Here is a 17553-nt window from a genome sequence, read left to right as displayed (position 1 = left end):
CAAAGATGGCTAAGACAGATTTTAGGAGTCAGTCATAGAGATCGGGTCTAAATCAAAGAAATCATATGCCGAACTGGGAGTCGAATCCTTAGTAAGATTGTGACAGAGCGTCGCATGAGGTTTTGCGGGACATGTTTTCCGACAAAATGAATTACGCAAAATAAGAGTTGCGGAAACAGCTTGCCGGAAAATGCGCCGAACGGCGCGAGAGGGTCTAAGTCAGTAAGAATGGCACATTAGGTTTTTGAAATAAAACTTTTTAATAGCAAGATAATGCACTGTAGATACCTCAGAATATGCATTTTGTTGGCTTTCAATACCAGAAATAGTGCTCGGCGGCGGGGCTTCGCCCCGCGCTGGTGGAGCGCTGCGAACTCCCCCAGACCCCCTTGCTAGCAAGGGCGGGGAGTCTACAATAAACAATAAACGTCTTCCGAAAGGGTCAGAATGTAATAAAGATTAATTATGTACACACACACACACACATATATTTTTTTTTTGGCCCCCCCCCCAAAACCCTCCCCGAAAAAAAATCCTGGCTACGCCCATGATATATATATATATATATATATATATATATATATATATATATATATATATAGTAGTGTAGTAGTGTGTTGTGTGTAAGTTCGTATTTGTAGATAAAGTTTATAGCCATAGGTCACTACATCTGGGTGAAAGTCTACATGTTTATGTGTACAATCACTTTCTAGTGAAGTAGAGCCTAATGATTCTAAAATTTTATTGGGCGAATATATTCGAAACAATATCAGATCTTTTTATAGCTTTTAGAAGAATTGGATGTTATTTGGGATTATAGTTAGTTAAAAAAAAAAAAACACTAAAAACTTGAAGGCCGAAATTTTTATGCAGATTTTTCAGTTAGTCATACATACATCGTTGATTTTTTTTTATGGTTGATTTTCCATTACTATAGATAAAAATGCACATTATCTTGAAATTAAAATCAAATTGAATAAAAAAATATTTGTAGATCTGAACACAAGTTGGTAAAGATGTAAGATTGTAGGCTTATTGATTCACTAAATTGTTATTTTATTTAGACTGACTCATTCACAGACTTAACTTAGGCCTATATTAATCATTATATACAAAATTAATAAATGACACTCTCAGAAATGTATTGACTCTTTCAGTAAATCGCTTATCAAATTTAAAATATACATTGTAAAAAATAATGATAATAATTATCAAATGTGATGAAAAACAAAGAAAAACAAATAATCCAAACTGGCAGCACCAATTAGCAGACAATTAATGTCGTAAACAAGAATACACGAAATACAGGCTTGGCTTGTTGATATGGTGCGCAAAGGTGCACGCGTTCAATATAATAAAGTATCATTCTCCGCCATGACACTAATGGTTGTTGTTTGTTTATTGCTGACTGTGAACCTAGATCATAATTAACATGGTGGCAGCGGTATATTAATGATCAGAGGTAATCATTAATCAGTATATAAAGGTTAATTGTTTGCAATAATAAATAGACAACAATTCAAGGCTACGCCGTGCAATGGCAGCTAGAAATTTCCTTCCTGTACCCGAGCCGCTCGAGGTAGAAGGAAACATGGCCGCTAATTGGCAAAAGTTTCACCGGAGCTGGCGAAACTATGAGTTAGCCATTAAATTGTCGGAAGAATCAGAGGAGGTCAGAGTGGCCACCTTTCTAACAATTATAGGAACAAAAGCTATGGACATATATGATGGTCTTGAAATTGAGAAGGGTAAAGAAAGAAAGATGGAAGAAATAGTGAACAAATTTGAAAGTTTTTGCATTGGAAAAACGAATGAAACTTATGAGCGCTATGTGTTCAATACGCGTGAACAGCAAGAAGGCGAGGACATTGAAAAGTACATAACAAATCTGAGAAGACTTGCAAAAACGTGTAGTTTTGAACGCCTGGAAGATAGCTTGATTAGAGACAGAGTAGTTCTTGGTATTAGACATGAATGCCTCAAAATGAAATTGCTACAAGATAGTAGTCTCACATTGGAAAGGTGCAGAGATATTTGCAGAGCATACGAGACCGCCAACAAACAGTTGAGACAAATACAAGCCGACCCTCCAATCATTGAGAAAGTATCAACACCTTCAAGAACAAACATTCAGAAAGGTAAATGCAGGTATTGTGGAAGGATTCACGAATACATTAAAGAAAAGTGCCCTGCATGGGGTAAAATGTGCCTAGCATGCAAGGGGAGACATCATTTTGCTGTGATATGCAAAAAGAAAATTCAGCAGGTGTCAGATGATATGTCTAACGATGAAAGACAGCTACAGTCGGACACAAGAGATGATGTCATGATGGTAAAAAATGAATGGGTGATGTCTTTGGAGAACCACAAAACGAAAAGGATGACAGCAGTTATGACAGTAAATGGTCACCGTGTAAGGTTTCAAATGGATAGTGGAGCTGATGTAAATACCATCCAGGAAAAATACGTAAATAAGAATCAGATAGAAAAGGCAACGCAAAGATTACTAATGTGGAATAAGACTGAAATGAGACCCATAGGGAAAGCCACTCTAACGACGAGAAATGAGAAAACTAACGAAACATTTGAGGTGGAATATATAGTTGTACCAAATAATCTAGCATGCCTTCTAGGTCATGAAACTTTAACAAGAATGAAGTTAATCAAAGTCAATAAAGATAGGTTCATAGCATCAGTAGTGAATAACCAAGAAGAACACTATAGTCCAAAGTTTACTGGTGATTTGGGTGACTTAGGAGAAGTGTCTTTAAAGATTGATAGCAGCATTAAGCCCAAGGTTCTGCCGTGTAGAAAGATCCCTATTGCTTTACAAGAAAGAGTTAAGGAGGAGTTAAAGACCCTAGTGCAGAGAGGAATCATAGAACCAGTGATAGAGCCTACAGAGTGGGTGAGTCAGATGGCAATTGTGGAAAAAGCTAATGGAAAAATTAGGATCTGCATAGATCCACAAGCCCTGAATAAAGTTTTACTAAGGGAATTCTATAATCTTGCTACTTTAGATGACATATTGGCAGATTTGAACGATGCCAAAATATTCAGCAAATTGGATGTGCAAGAAGCTTTCTGGCATGTCAGACTAGACACAGCGTCATCTAATTTGACAGCAATGATAACCCCTTTTGGTAGATACAAATGGAAACGATTACAATTTGGACTGAAAGTGAGTTCAGAAATTTTTCAGAGACGATTAAATCTAGCACTAGAAGGACTGAAAGGATGTTTCAATTACGTTGATGATATTATAGTGGTAGGAAGAGGAAGAACGAAAGAAGAAGCACTCAGAAATCATGATATTAACCTAAGAGAGCTGATGAAGAGATGTCAAGAAAAGAAGACTAAACTGAACCATGAAAAGTCTGTTTTTAGAACAGCAGAGATTAATTTTTTGGGTCATATTATTACAGAAGCAGGAATAAAACCAGACCCGAACAAAGTATCTGTGATTTTGAGTTTGAATGCTCCAAAAGATATTTCATCAGTCCGAAGATTCTGTGGCATGGTTCAATATCTTGCAAGATTTGTTCCAGATTTGTCGACAGATTTACAGCCCATAACAGAGTTGATCAGAAAGAACACACCATTTGTTTGGTCTGATCAATGCACACGAGCTTTCAACAAGATAAAACAGAAAATATCGACTCATGGCACATTGATATATTTTGACCCTAACAAAGAGCTTACATTACAAGCAGATAGTAGCCAAAATGGGTTAGGAGCAGCGTTATTACAAGATGGCAGTCCAATAGCATATGCTTCTAGATCATTAACTGATACTCAGAAAAGATGGGCACAGATTGAAAAAGAATTGTTAGCAGTGGTTGTTGGTTTGGAACGTTTTGACCAGTATACGTATGGCAGGACAGTTATAGTTTAGAATGACCATAAACCACTGGAAAACATCTTTCAAAAACGACTCAGTTCTGCTCCGAGAAGGCTACAAAGTCTAATGATGCGTCTTTATCGTTACGATATCCAGTTTCAATATGTCAAAGGCAAAAATTTGTTCATAGCTGATACTTTGAGTAGAGACCCATCAGAGGAAAAGAGTGATATCCCTGATGTTTGTGTCAATACAGTCGGACTGGCAATACCAGATGCAGTGCTGGAGAAAGTCAGAATCGAGACAGAGAAAGATAGAACAATGCAAACACTTATTCAGTATATCCTAAATGGATGGCCAGACAAACATAATAGTTTACCTGAACTCAAACAATATTTTTCACTGAGACATGTTAACATACGAAGACGGACTCCTGTTGAAAGGAGAACAAATAATCATACCGATATCACTTCGCAAGGAAATAGAAGAAAAACTCCATGCAGCACATCTGGGAGTAGACTCAATGAAAAGAAGAGCAAAAGAAACAGTTTTCTGGCCTGGATTATCAGCTCGAATACAGGAAATAGCCAACTCATGCTACATTTGTCATAAAAATAAACCAGCAAACCAGAGAGAAGAATTAATACATCACGAAATAGGTTCTAATCCGTGGGACAAGATTGGAATTGATTTATTTCAAATGTGTGACCAACAATATCTAGCCATAGTGGACTATTATTCAAATTTCATAGAGGTAGAAAACATGCTGTTGACAACAACACACGCAATTATAAAGAAACTGAAAGTTTTATTTGCAAGATATGGGGTGCCCAAAGTTTGTATATCTGATAGCGGACCTCAGTTCACATCGGAATATTTTTCCAAATTTATGATGGAATGGGGAGTGACTCATTTGAAATCTTCTCCAGGACACCATCAATCCAATGGAAAAGCTGAGTCAGCAGTTAAAATTTTGAAGAACATAATGAAGAAATCTAGAGAATCAAAGTCAGATGCTTATGAAGCTCTTCTGGAATTTAGAAATACTCCAAGGCAAGACACAAATCTAAGCCCAGTTCAGATGTTTTTTGGTCGGATGACTCGAACACTGATACCAAACAAAAGGAGTAACATTAAGATTTCTACATGTCAAGAGAACATTATGAGAAGGAAAGAAAAACGTCAGATGAGTGTAAAAACATCTTATGATAAGAGGTCAAGAAATTTAAGTCAGCTGAAAACTGGACAGATGGTCTATTTCCAATCTCCTAATGACCCTACATGGAGAATCCAGTCTCAAGTCAATCAGAGAGCTTACATTATTCGAGGTGACAATGGTGCAGTGTACCAAAGAAACAGAGTGCATATTAACCCGAACAGAGAAACAGAAGAAGATATATTTCCCGATACTGATAACAACATACAGGACAATAGAACTCAGGATCAACACATTCGCCACTCATCAACTCATCATTCCCTGCGACCAAGGGATCAGTTGAAGAAACCGACAAGATTCAATGACTATGTATCTTAATGAACTATTGAATGTTGATTTTTAAATGTGATATGTTTCATATTGATTGAAGCGTATACATGTATGTTACGTTTAGTTGTTTATGTTGTTGTTGTTTTATTTTTTTTCTATGATACTCCCCGAAATGTTTTAATTTTTTTTATTTTTTTTTAAAGAAAAGGGGATGTTGATATGGTGCGCAAAGGTGCACGCGTTCAATATAATAAAGTATCATTCTCCGCCATGACACTAATGGTTGTTGTTTGTTTATTGCTGACTGTGAACCTAGATCATAATTAACATGGCTAATTATCTATATTGGCTAAGAAAATCAGTTACAAAGCTTTATAGTCATAGATCTAAGTCACAAATTGATTTGTGCACACTTACCTCTGTAACATCGTATATGACAATTAAGTTTCCATTTATGATTTGCTGTAAAAGTGATGGTAAAAATCTTCGGGAATAGTTTCTTTATATAGTAACAAATTCTACCGGAAGTCAATTTACCACGCAACCAAGGACGCCTCGGTGAATGGAACTTATGCTTAGTTTCCTTAGTGTTGGCAGTCCATGTATAATATAGTCTATGGTCTAGACCGTGTAAGTCTCATCGCACTAGGGCACCGTGTTGAGAACTCTATTCTCTGATAACACGGATAAGGAAAGCGGCAGTCCTTCTCAAAGCTTCTCTGTCTCCGTACAGAGCCAGCTCCTCATGCAAACCAGCTTTTGTTTCACTCAAATGGCCTTGTTTAGGGTGTAGTTTTGCGCACTCGTAAAGGATGTGGTTAACTGTTTCGACGTCGTCCTGACAATGCCTGCAGCGTGAGTCGAAGTTTGGCTTAAATTTAGCAAAATAGGCACCGATTGGACAGTGTCCCGTTCGGTACCTAGCGATTGTTACCTGTTCTTCCCTATTTAGCTGCCACCATTCGTCCGATTTTGAGGGTCCTTTTAAGTTTTGCCAGACTTCCCTTCCCGTATTACCGTTTTCCCAGCTTTTGCTCCATTTATTTCTTGCCCATTCGTCCACTATCGTACGCGCCTGCTCAAAAGTCTGTGGCTCGTCCACAGGGTCCAGTTTTGTGCCGAGCTTGGCTAATAAGTCAGCTTTCACACTACCCTCCACATCCACGTGTCCAGGTACGTATTGGAATGTCGTCCGAATTTTGTGTTTTTCTTGGAGGCGTCCCACGCACGCCAGTGTTTTTGCCAGTGGTTCCGGGAGCGTATCTGCAGGGCTTTCAATGGCTTGTAGGCTCGACAGAGAGTCTGTAAACAGTACAATAGGACTGGGTTGTGCTGTTTTCTCGTTAAGTCGTTCTTCAATGTACTCTACTGCATTTTGAATTGCAACCATTTCAGCTACGTAATTGCTCCTGCCAGAACACGCACCTAGAATCTCATCGTTCTCAATCGTGCCAGGGAATTGAACCACCACACCATACCCAGAGGTTTTTTGTCCGAGGTTCTCTCTCGTGGAACCATCTGTGTACACTTTAATGTAATCAGCTGGGTACTGGGCGACAGTTTTCCTGTGTTTCGTAGGACAGTTTTTGTGCATTTCTTGTTAACTTCTGGGTCAATCAGCGATTTCCTCACCTCTGGGACTCCAGGAGCATTCGCCGGAGAAGAAGCCCCATGCAGAGCGAGAGCTGCTCTGTTCTGGGGTAAATCGACTTCTTTGGACAATTCCCGCACCGAGTGCATGAAAGAGTTCCGCTTCAGCCGATTTCCGCCCTGCCAATTGTCGACCAGACTCCTGACTGGGCAGCCCTCTTCTAGCCGTTTGAATTTTTCATAAGCGATCATAACGGCTCGCTCCCTTCGTAATCTCAGTGGTGGGAGATTTGTCATGACCTCACATGCCGCAGTTGGCGTCGTACGAAATGCACCACAAATGAGTCTAATTGCTTGGTTCTGCACTGAGTCCAGCCCCGCTAGAGACGTTTGTGAGGCATAGACCTGTGCAAGAGACGAGTACTCCATCCTCGACCTTACCGCTCCAATGTAGAGGGCCCGTAACACGTTCGCTTTGGCCCCCCACTTGGTCGTGGCTAACCGCTTGACTACCTTAAGGCTCTCTGACGCTTGCTCTCGCACTGTTCTCACATGGTCGGACAAACCCATTTTTGGGTCCAGGGTGACTCCCAGGTATTTCGGCTTGGCTTCCATCTTTAATTCGGTACCATTGATTGAGAGAGAAATCTTTTCTTTATAGATATCTTTGCCAAGAGTGAAAAGGGTCCAGACTGTTTTCGCGCAATTAACCTCCATATTCCACAAACGTGTGTAGCAAGAAATCGTGACTAGGTCACGTTGGATTTCCGCAGCTAGAGCGGCTGCGGATCTCCCAGTTTTCCAGATCAGCAAATCGTCCGCAAAAAGTAGTGAGCGACACCCTAGGCGTTTGGTCAAATCGTTGATGAATACCAGAAAAAGTGTGCATGAGAGTGACGAGCCCTGAGGCAACCCCTGCTCGAGTACCTTCTTATTTGACAACTGCTCGCCATAACGTGTTTGAACTAACCTGTTCGTTAGGAAGCTTTTTATCCATCGATACATATTGGAGTTTACCCCAAGGTCCATCAACTTGAGCAACAAACCTTGTCTCCAGACCCTATCGTACGCCTGTTTTAGATCCAGAAAAACCGCGAGTGTCGACTCACCCTTCTTCTCCCTTCCGCCTCTCTGAAAACCGTCTGCCACCTCTTGCATAAAGACTGTAACCTGGTCCATTGCGCTACGCCGCTGTCTGAAACCACCCTGTTCCTGACAAATTAAATTGTGGGACTCTAGGTACCACGTAAGCCGTCGGTTAATAATTCTCTCCGCAATCTTCCCCACACACGATGTGAGGGAAATTGGTCTGTAACTCTCAGGGCTGTTTGCATTCTTGCCCTTTTTAAGGATAGGAACAATGGTAGCCAATCTCCATGCCTTTGGGAAGTCCCCTTGAATCCATGTCCGATTTAGTAAGCCGTGAAGTTTTAGGAGGCCAATCGTTCCAAGATTTTTTAGCATCTCAGCGCTGATGCCATCTGGCCCCACTGCCTTGTGTAGTCTCGCCTTTTTTATCGCGAAAGCCACCTCCATCATGGTAAAGGGCTCTGAGAATGTTTCCGTCCCAGCCTTGCTGTCGACCCACTTGCGTTTTTCATTGGCTCTTCTAACACGGTCAAGGGCCATCGACACGGAAGATTTTTTGTGTGCTTTGGAGACTCCAGCAAAGTGTTTGTTCAAAGCCTCCGCTCTCTTCTTGTCAGTAATAACAGGGCCACTAGGTGTTTGCAGGGGCTCCGCTACCCTCGGTTCCCCCACTCCAGCCAAGTTGTTTAGTAACTTCCATGCCTGTCGTCCATCCGCGAGGTCCAGGTTCGCACAAGTCTCCGACCACTTTTTTAACGACTCTTCTGACACCGTATCTCTTACCATTGCCGTGAGTTTATTGTAGGCTCGTCTCGTCTCCTCCGTTTTTTGTCTAGCATGCCGTCTTCGTGCTGCTTTTCGTTGCCGGACAAGACGTGCCAACTTTCGAGACCAAAAGGATCGGTACTTGCGCTTACCACTGGTTCGCGGAATGGCCCTACGAGCCGCAGATAAAAGAGCCTTCACAAAGAGACTGTAAGTTGCGTCAATATTCTCAAAATCAATATCAAGTCTTTCCAGGAGTGTATCTGATGAAATCCTGAAAAGCTCCCAGTCCGCCTTAGCGTACACCCACTTACGTCTAGGGCAGGCTGTTTGCTTTGTCGTTCCGAGATCAATTGAGACCATTAGCGGCAGATGATCCGATCCCAAGTCCCCCAGGACGTCTAGTCGACTCTTAGCAACTATGTCCGCAGACGCCAGGCACAAATCTGGTTTCGATTCCCCTCCATGCCCGGAGTGAATGAATGTGTTTGGAGAATCAACGTCGTTGAGGAGAACCAAATTTGTTCCGTCGCATAAGTCGAGTACTTTCTGTCCCGAGAGATCGGTTGTTGAACAACCTATAACCTGGATTTTGGCATTGAAATCACCCGCCACTATCATTCTGGTGCTGGAGAGGCTTTTGCTATCGAGTGTAAGGACACTTCGCGGTGGATTATAGACATTTAGGCATTCAAATCTCTGTCCATCTTTAAATATTTCGACCAAGAGCGTGTCGGTCTCACCACATCCCCGTGAGGTGGCTCCCTTCACACGAGCAAGCAAAGGGTTCCTGACAAAAGTGACTAACTTCTGACATTTTACACAGGAACAGGTAAAGGCCGTGAAGCCCGAGAGCGAGGGCACACAGCTCCGTTTCCTACCAGCGTTGCCAGCTTCCTGCACCAAGAACGCATCGACCTCGAGTTCCGACAGCAGTCTCTCAATTTCAGGCATTTTTAGGCGCAATTGCCTATTCGCATTAAATGATATGATTCTGAGTTGCCCAGTACCTTTAACATGTTTGGGCTTAGAGGGACCGTCCCTCTTGCGTTCCTTTTCCGAGCTTTTATTGGTCACATTTGGTGTGGGGGTCACGACTTCCCCGTCCGTGGTTTTTGATGGGTAGCTTGGCTCGACTTGCGTCGAGGGGCGCTGGCCACCCTGCAGCAACCCTTGGTTAGTTTTTGCTGTCAATATCGGTGAGCTTAGTGGGCGGACATCTTGAAGAACAACGACGGTAGCTAACTTATCGAACATCAACCCGTCGTTAGGATTGATAGAGCGGGGCCTATCGAGTGAGTAATGCCCATACTCGGGTTTAATAGATAAATTTTGTAAAGCCATGTGAGTGAAATACCCGAGTGCGGGCGAAACTGGTTGCATGTTAGACTGTTGGATTCGATCTCCTCAAGTGGGATCAATGCTACCTACTCAGGAACTCGGGTTCGCTGAGCTAGCTTCCAATGTCACGCTTGCCGCGAATACCTTGTGGTATAATGAGTGGTTGTCTAGACTCGTTGCTTTCACCGCCAGAAAGTTCGCCATCAGTGGGGCGACTAGATGCAATGTCGTACATCCGGAAACGTACCTTCTAGAGCCTACGGCGTTTATGGGGCGCGCCTCGCATTCCGGCGCACCCTAATCCAGCTTTTAACCAGGCACCCACACATTGGGTTGGACATCCTGGATTTAACAAGCTCCATCCACTTGGCCTTGAAAACCGTAGACGGAGGGGATCCCCGTTAGCCGCTGTTAGAGACGTTCACAGCGTTACCAAAGTCCGCCGGGAGGAGGCCAGGATCACCAATAGGACTTCATGGTCTAGACCTAAACCTAGTCTAGATCTAGCTTCTAGACCTAGTCTAGATTCTAGATCGAGATCTAGATGCTAGATCAAGATCTAGATTTAGATCTAGTTTAAATCAAGAATCTAGATTCAGATCTAAACTAGTTCTAGAACTAGTCTAGAAATCTTGTTCTAGCCTAGATTCCTATTCTAGTTCTAGATTCTAGTTCTATCTAGATCAAGTCTAGATCTAGAGCAAGAACTAGTCTAGAGATCTAGTACTAGTCAAGAAATCTAGATCTTTTCTAGATCTATCGATTCTATGTATATTCTATATTCTGGATCTAGTCTATACTATTAAGTAAATAGAGCGATTATGATCAGGATTAGTAGCCTAGGCCTACTATTGGTTAATTGTGTATTAGCCGATGTTGTTCGCATGGCAAACCTGTTCAGTTGTGCAGGTTTATTTTTTATTTCTTACTACGTCTACTCCAATATATTAATCGAAATTGTTGGGAAGAAGTAAGTATCTTGGAGCAGTGGCATCATTTGGGGGGGGGGGGTGAAGTTGCGGTCCGCACCATGCGACATCATTTTGGGGGTGGCAACCAAGTTGAAAAACTATATCTTGGCAACAGCAAACACATCGGAAAAGATAATAATAAAATCTTGAGAATTATCTTGGAACAGAGGCGTCACTAGTGGGAGGGGATGTGAGGGGTGCGGTCCGCACCAGTCGACACAATTTTGGGGGTGAAAAGCAAGTTGGAAAAATTATAATTTGGCAAAAGCAGACTCATGGGAAAAGATAGTTATAAAATCTCTAGATATAAGCCCAAATATACCTAGACACATATAGATGGTAGTTTAAGTGTAAATGATACAGCACAACGTTATACCAATTATGTCTTAAACTATAACAAAAGAAACCTGTTATAATGATGTTAAGTCTGTTTATAATGTGTGATAACACAATCTCTCTTTTTAATCTTGTTATTTCATATAATGTTTAGCGAGAGGATGTTTAATAGTAGTTAAACAAATCATTTTAGGAAAGTCTTATCTCGAATGGGCTCAACCTAAAGAAGGAATAGAAAGATTTTTTTGTTCGTTTTTATAGATATTACCTTGCCAGATTTTCAAATTTTCCCATAAGTATTCAAATAAACATTTTTTATTCAACCAAAGTTACAACCTCTATAATGCAATCTCCATCATTTCTGAAAAATATTTCAAAACCATTTTTTTAAATAAATGAACAAATCATGTTAGTAATAGAAATATAAAACGTAAACCAAACTGATCATGTGACAGGCGTTTGGACGGACATCAGAATGGTTAAAACACCGCCCTATACCACCTCCTCCCATCCTGCAGGAGGTTGGGGCTAAGATAGAAAGCGAAGTTCTGGAAAAACATCCGAAACATATTTATCAAAACAAATCATTTTTTTTTTTGTATTTATATAGCTTCATTTTCATAAAAATGACATCACAGTTGAGATCTATAGTACATTTTTATGGCATAACAATTAGCATGATCTTTTTTGTAAACAAGTTTCATTAACCTCTTTCTGTCTTGCTAGGAAACCATTTTGATAGATTCGCAACATGAGTGCAATAATTCATTAAAAAAAAGAAAACCTTTTATTAATTTTTTTGTATTTATTTATTTTTTTATTTTTATTTTTTTTTTTTTTGGTCTTCCTCCAAAACGACCGCAGTGTAATTATAAGACCAAATATAAATCTTTAAAAGCACAAAATAGACTTTCTTCCTTTTCCAAGTGCTAATGCTAACATGGTGGTTTGTGAGGTTGACAAATGCTGACACGGATATCAGCTTTTTAAATTTAAGCTTTATGGGCTATAAATTACGGGGAAAATCCGTTAGGTTTTTTTATAAGCTTGGTCTCTAAATAAAGGCTTGTTGTTAAGTGTAGAGCTACAACTGAAGAAGAAACAAGATTACAAAGACTGTTAGTGTGGAAACAGAAACTCAAAATCGGCCCGAAGTGGTCTACCTAGAGTATTTACAAGGATTCGAACACGGGACTTCTGGTTCAAAGTTCTTTACTCCTCAGCCACAACATCTCCATATATTCATTTAGCGTACACTTATTTTTGTTTTTCATTATCATTAACCTTATCCATATGTGAGCAGGTCAGGGTGTGGAGCTACTGAGTGAGGCCTTTTTTGTGTTATCTGCTACTCAACATTTATTCATTTATAACAGTAGGCAGGCTCTACTGGGTGGGCCCAATCTGTGCACCTCGGTCTGCGACCAAGGGGCTAGAGTCGCCTAAGCAACTAGACAGCACAATCAAACTAAACTAAACTAAACTAGCTAACTAAAAATAAAATAACAAACTGAAATTATAAAAGGAACTTATATATAATTTATTTACATGAAACCAAAACAACAGTAATAAAACTAAATATACACACTACTAAACGATTGATCAACCCTACTTAACTGAACCTAACAAATAAAGCAGCAATAAGGCAACAGCTATAAGGCAACAGTAATAACTGCGGCAGACAGTTAGGCAGACAGGCAGTTAGGCAGCAGATAGTTAGGCAGACAGGCAGTTAGGCAGCAGATAGTTAGCATTTGCACTAGATCTTTGCAAGATCTAAAATATCTTTTTTGGATTTTCAATATTTTAATTTTACTTTTTGCGTGACGGACAGACGGGTGGATGAATAGACAACACAAAAACAATAGTGGCTTTACTTGTTCATGGGCCGCTTAAAATGAGCTGTCACGGTTTAAAAGCTGCTGTTTAATACAGTGGCGTCACTAGGGGGTGCGATCGCACAGGATGACACCCACCAGGTATTCAAACTCATCTAGGAATAATGCATGCATTTGGCTACTTAAAGAAAAATTAAGTGACTCTAACTAGATATACTTTTTTTTTAAACTTCTATGTGGACTATAACTTAGAAACATAGACGAAATATTTTTTCATATTTCTTTATCAGTTGCTTATCCTAGACACGACACGACAGATAATGCAGTGTATATATAATAATTATTTAATGACAAAAAAAGTTTTATTTACTAATGACAAATGTAAAGCAATAACGGTTTATTGAAGTCTAAGTGAGAAAGACACTATACACTTTTATTTTGAGAATTAAGGCTTTATTTTGCTAAAAGTTGACATTCAGGAAGTTTTGTTTTTCTCTCAAATCGACCTTGTAATTGATTTCATCGGTCACCAGTGTAAAGAAATCAATTGAGGATAAAATGCTGTCTGTATCTAGAGCTGTACTTGTAGTAGACGAGTACACTAAAACTGGAGTTGATGGTTTGAAACAGATGTTTGCATCCTGTCACTGACAAGTAGATGTTGCGGTAGTAGAGGTCTATAGAGAGTTTCCGCTCCAGCAAGCTGGTGATGTTGATGAGAATGGTGGGAGTGTTGCAGACGATGTACACGCTGGTAATAATCAGCACTTGGTGCTAGACCTGCAAGTCTTTCCCAGTAAGCTCAGGACTCGGATTTTTAGGTTGCTGAAAAGTCTTCTTTCTAAAAACATTTGAAAAAGTGAGCGTTGCTAGATACGAGATACTGTTTAAAGATGGATTGTCATGGAGGTGCCGAAAGCGGTAAGATGACTTCAGATGTTTGTTCATGGTGACCACGCAAGATATCATGATAACCTGTGTGATGAAAGGCAAGACAGCGCTTCTTGCTGTCCAGATCACGTTCTTGACTTTCTCCCTCAGAGGAGACATCCACAAAGCAGGTCTTGAGGTGTTCAGCTTCGTGTCGAACTGAAAGGTCATGTCCATTAACAAAAGCACAGGAAGGTAGCTCATCACAGCAACAAAAATAAACAAAGATACCAAAGCTATTGCGAGTTTTTTGCTGAAAGCTAAAGACTTGAATCTGATAGGCCAGACGACGCAAAGGCATCTTAAGATAGCAATCATTGTAGTGATCAGGTATGAAAGGACGTATGGAATTCTTCCAGCATTCCCGAAATAAATGTACACCCCATAGGGCTCCACCGGGTACCACTTTTTATAGTCTGACAATATCTCAGACACCATGAATGCAAAGGCTGCATCTCTGCTAACGACAGTGATCAAATACAAAGTGTCAGACATTGCCAACAGCATAAATGACGTCGTGACTCCGTCTTTGAGCCCCATGGAAATAAACGTCAAGACGTTGATGGTATTTCCCACAATCCCAAGCAACGCTAAACACGAACGAATGAGACACATCAACCCTTCCAATACTATGTACTCATCATCTGTCATAAGAAGTAGATTCGTGATATTTGACATTTTCTTGAAAGTGTATGACAAGGAAATGTTTAAAAAATAAAGTAAATAATCGAATACTTTAAATACTTTGAAATATTTTTACTTGTTTAAAATTGACTCAAACAAAGTGCTGAACTAAATTTAAAAAATCGAGGATGTCATGTGGCCAGCACAACGACCAACCGCCTTTATTTTACCCGACTAATGTCAGGTGCCCATTAGAGTTTGGTGGACTTAGGACCGCTCCGAAATCCCTAAGCATAAAGTTCTTCACTAAGACTTGAACCCGAGAACCCTTGGTTCAGAAGCCAATAGCCCTACTACTCTGCCTCCACGCCACCAGTGCAAAGAATGACAATATAAATGTAAATATGAAAGCCTTTGATGCAAATATTCTTGTCAGAAAACACTTAATTCATTAAATTTTGATAACAAAGTTGGACAGAAAAATAAAGTAATACACGACACATACAAGCATTTGAAAGTTTTCTTTTGACATTTTCATAAAGCTTACATTTTATCCTGTAAGCGTTTAGCATAGTAATTTAAAATACTGAAATCATTGTTTACATCTGAAAACTGAGATGCTTTATTAAAACTGAGTGATGATAATGAAAGTCTGACTATAAGTCTGATTATTAAATGAAGCTATTTCATCGCTATGCAAATAAGTTAAAGCGATATTAGTTTTATACATTTTCTACTTTCCTTCGGAAATAAAGATTTTAACGTAACCGCCCACATTGCATATAGGACAACTGGGAATGGAAGAGTGCAAGATTAATACACGTGACCTCTGTGATTACCTCCCGATGCCCATGTCACATGACCAGACACATTCGTGCAAGTAAATAACATAGTGAATTTTTAAATACAAAATTTTAATTGAATTTTTTTTGTTAAAAAGCACTAAAATATAATTTGTAATATTTTCATTATTTCAATGAAATGTAATTCTCTTTAAAATGTAATCTTAATATCTTAATTCAATTTAAGGTTCGTAATTGTATCTTTAAACTATGCTATACTTACACATTAATAATGGCTTTACAATATGTGTATTAACTCAGAGTAAATATTCCAGTGGATCAAGTGGTGCAGTATATTGATTTGACTCATCTAATACTGTTACGCAAGTGACTTAGTCAAATCAAGTCATACTTAGGTAAATAGAACAGGAGTGTAAGAAATTGAACCTATATAGCTCTGCAGTGTTGTAAATGATTATAATCTAATCAAATCATACTTAAGTAAATAGAACCGAGTGTTGGAACTTGAATCCTAGAGATCTAGATTGTTTTCAATGAAATGAAAGCGTGATACGTTTTTTCTCCTTTCCATAGCGCCTATCCACACTATTTAATACAGAACTATTGACTCGTGTAAATTATCTTTGAGCATTATGTTGTTGGGTTTATTTGCATAAAAAAGGAATTGTATAAATAGTAGACAAAGAAATAAAATATTTTTTTAAAGAGATGGAGGAGGTAGTGATGTAGGCTGTGTATAATCTCCTCCGTATTCAGCCATAAGCTAACTGTAACGTTGTATATGTTCTCCACCGTTCTCACGTCTTCAGATTGGTCGATACAGCTTGACCCTCATCATCACAGATAGAAGAATGCCTTCAGGTGTTACTTGAACTACTGTGAAAATAATACAATCGCGAGAACAGATTTTTTTAGCGGCCCCCGAAAGGGGAAAAGACGCTAATAGTTTTGTGCGAAATGTCTGTCCGTCTGTCCGTCTGTCCGTCCGTCCCATTTAGATCTCGTAAACTAGAAGAGATATTGAAAATCCGACTTCACAATATTTTAGACCATTCAAAGTTCTGATGCAACGGCTACTTTTGTTTTTCCTGAAAGCGAAAATTCTAATTTTTAAAATCAATTATGCAAGCAGTTTTTTTATAAGAAAAAGCTAATTAGTATGCATTATATGTTAGACCTAATTTAAGACGAATAGTAATCTTATAAACATCATTTTCGTGAACAATTTTTCTATGTAGAGTAATTGTATTTTTTTTTTTTTCGAGGATTCGAATATGGGATTGAGCCTTTTCAAAACAATTAACTTATTTAGTTCGAACCGAGGGTCCCGGGTTCGAATCCTGGTGAAGACTGGGATTTTCAACTTCTGAGTCTACCCAGCTCTAATGGGTACCTGACATTAGTTGGGGAAAAGCAAAGGCGGTTGGTCGTTGTGCTGGCTACATGACACCCTCGTTAACCGTAGGCCACAAAAACAGACGAACTTTACATCATCTGCCCTATAGACCACAAACTAGTTAGGCCAGGTTCACATCTAACTTTACATTCACTTTCACGTATCCTTTGATCTGCGGGACGGTTGGGGCACTACACAAGATCTGTTAACCTTCTGTCTCCATTGTTATCTCTCATTTGTCTTTGATATAATTTCATTCGGATGTTCTTTCTGAAAATATTGAAGCCTACCTGGATGGACCACTGGTCGTGCGGTTTGCGCGCTGGACTGTCGTTTGGATTTATCGACGATCGAAGGTTCAAACCCTGCCTGCTCCTATCCCCCGTCGTCCTGCGGGAGGTTTGGACTAGGAAGTAAACTATCTTCAACTCTGAAGGATTATCCGAATTATGTAAAACATTTTACTTCGGGGGTCGATTTTGAGTTTGTGTTTCCACACAAACTGTCTTTTGTAACCTTGTTAAAATTTATGTTTTAATTAGC

General features: G+C 39.7%; 2 protein-coding genes across 2 annotated transcripts; both read right to left on the bottom strand.

The window, feature by feature from the left end:
- Window positions 1-5994: 5994 nt before the first annotated feature.
- Window positions 5995-6717, bottom strand: LOC129926854 (uncharacterized). The gene has a single exon (XM_056033317.1). It carries the CDS (start codon window positions 6715-6717, stop codon window positions 5995-5997), a length of 723 nt encoding a protein of 240 aa, XP_055889292.1.
- A 7314-nt stretch (window positions 6718-14031) lies between these two features.
- Window positions 14032-14727, bottom strand: LOC129926853 (uncharacterized). The gene has a single exon (XM_056033316.1). It carries the CDS (start codon window positions 14725-14727, stop codon window positions 14032-14034), a length of 696 nt encoding a protein of 231 aa, XP_055889291.1.
- Between the last annotated feature and the right edge of the window lie 2826 nt (window positions 14728-17553).

Source organism: Biomphalaria glabrata, chromosome 6, assembly GCF_947242115.1.
Source record: "Biomphalaria glabrata chromosome 6, xgBioGlab47.1, whole genome shotgun sequence".
NCBI classification, from domain to species: Eukaryota; Metazoa; Mollusca; class Gastropoda; family Planorbidae; genus Biomphalaria; species Biomphalaria glabrata.
This window is presented reverse-complemented; position numbering and strand designations above follow the sequence as displayed.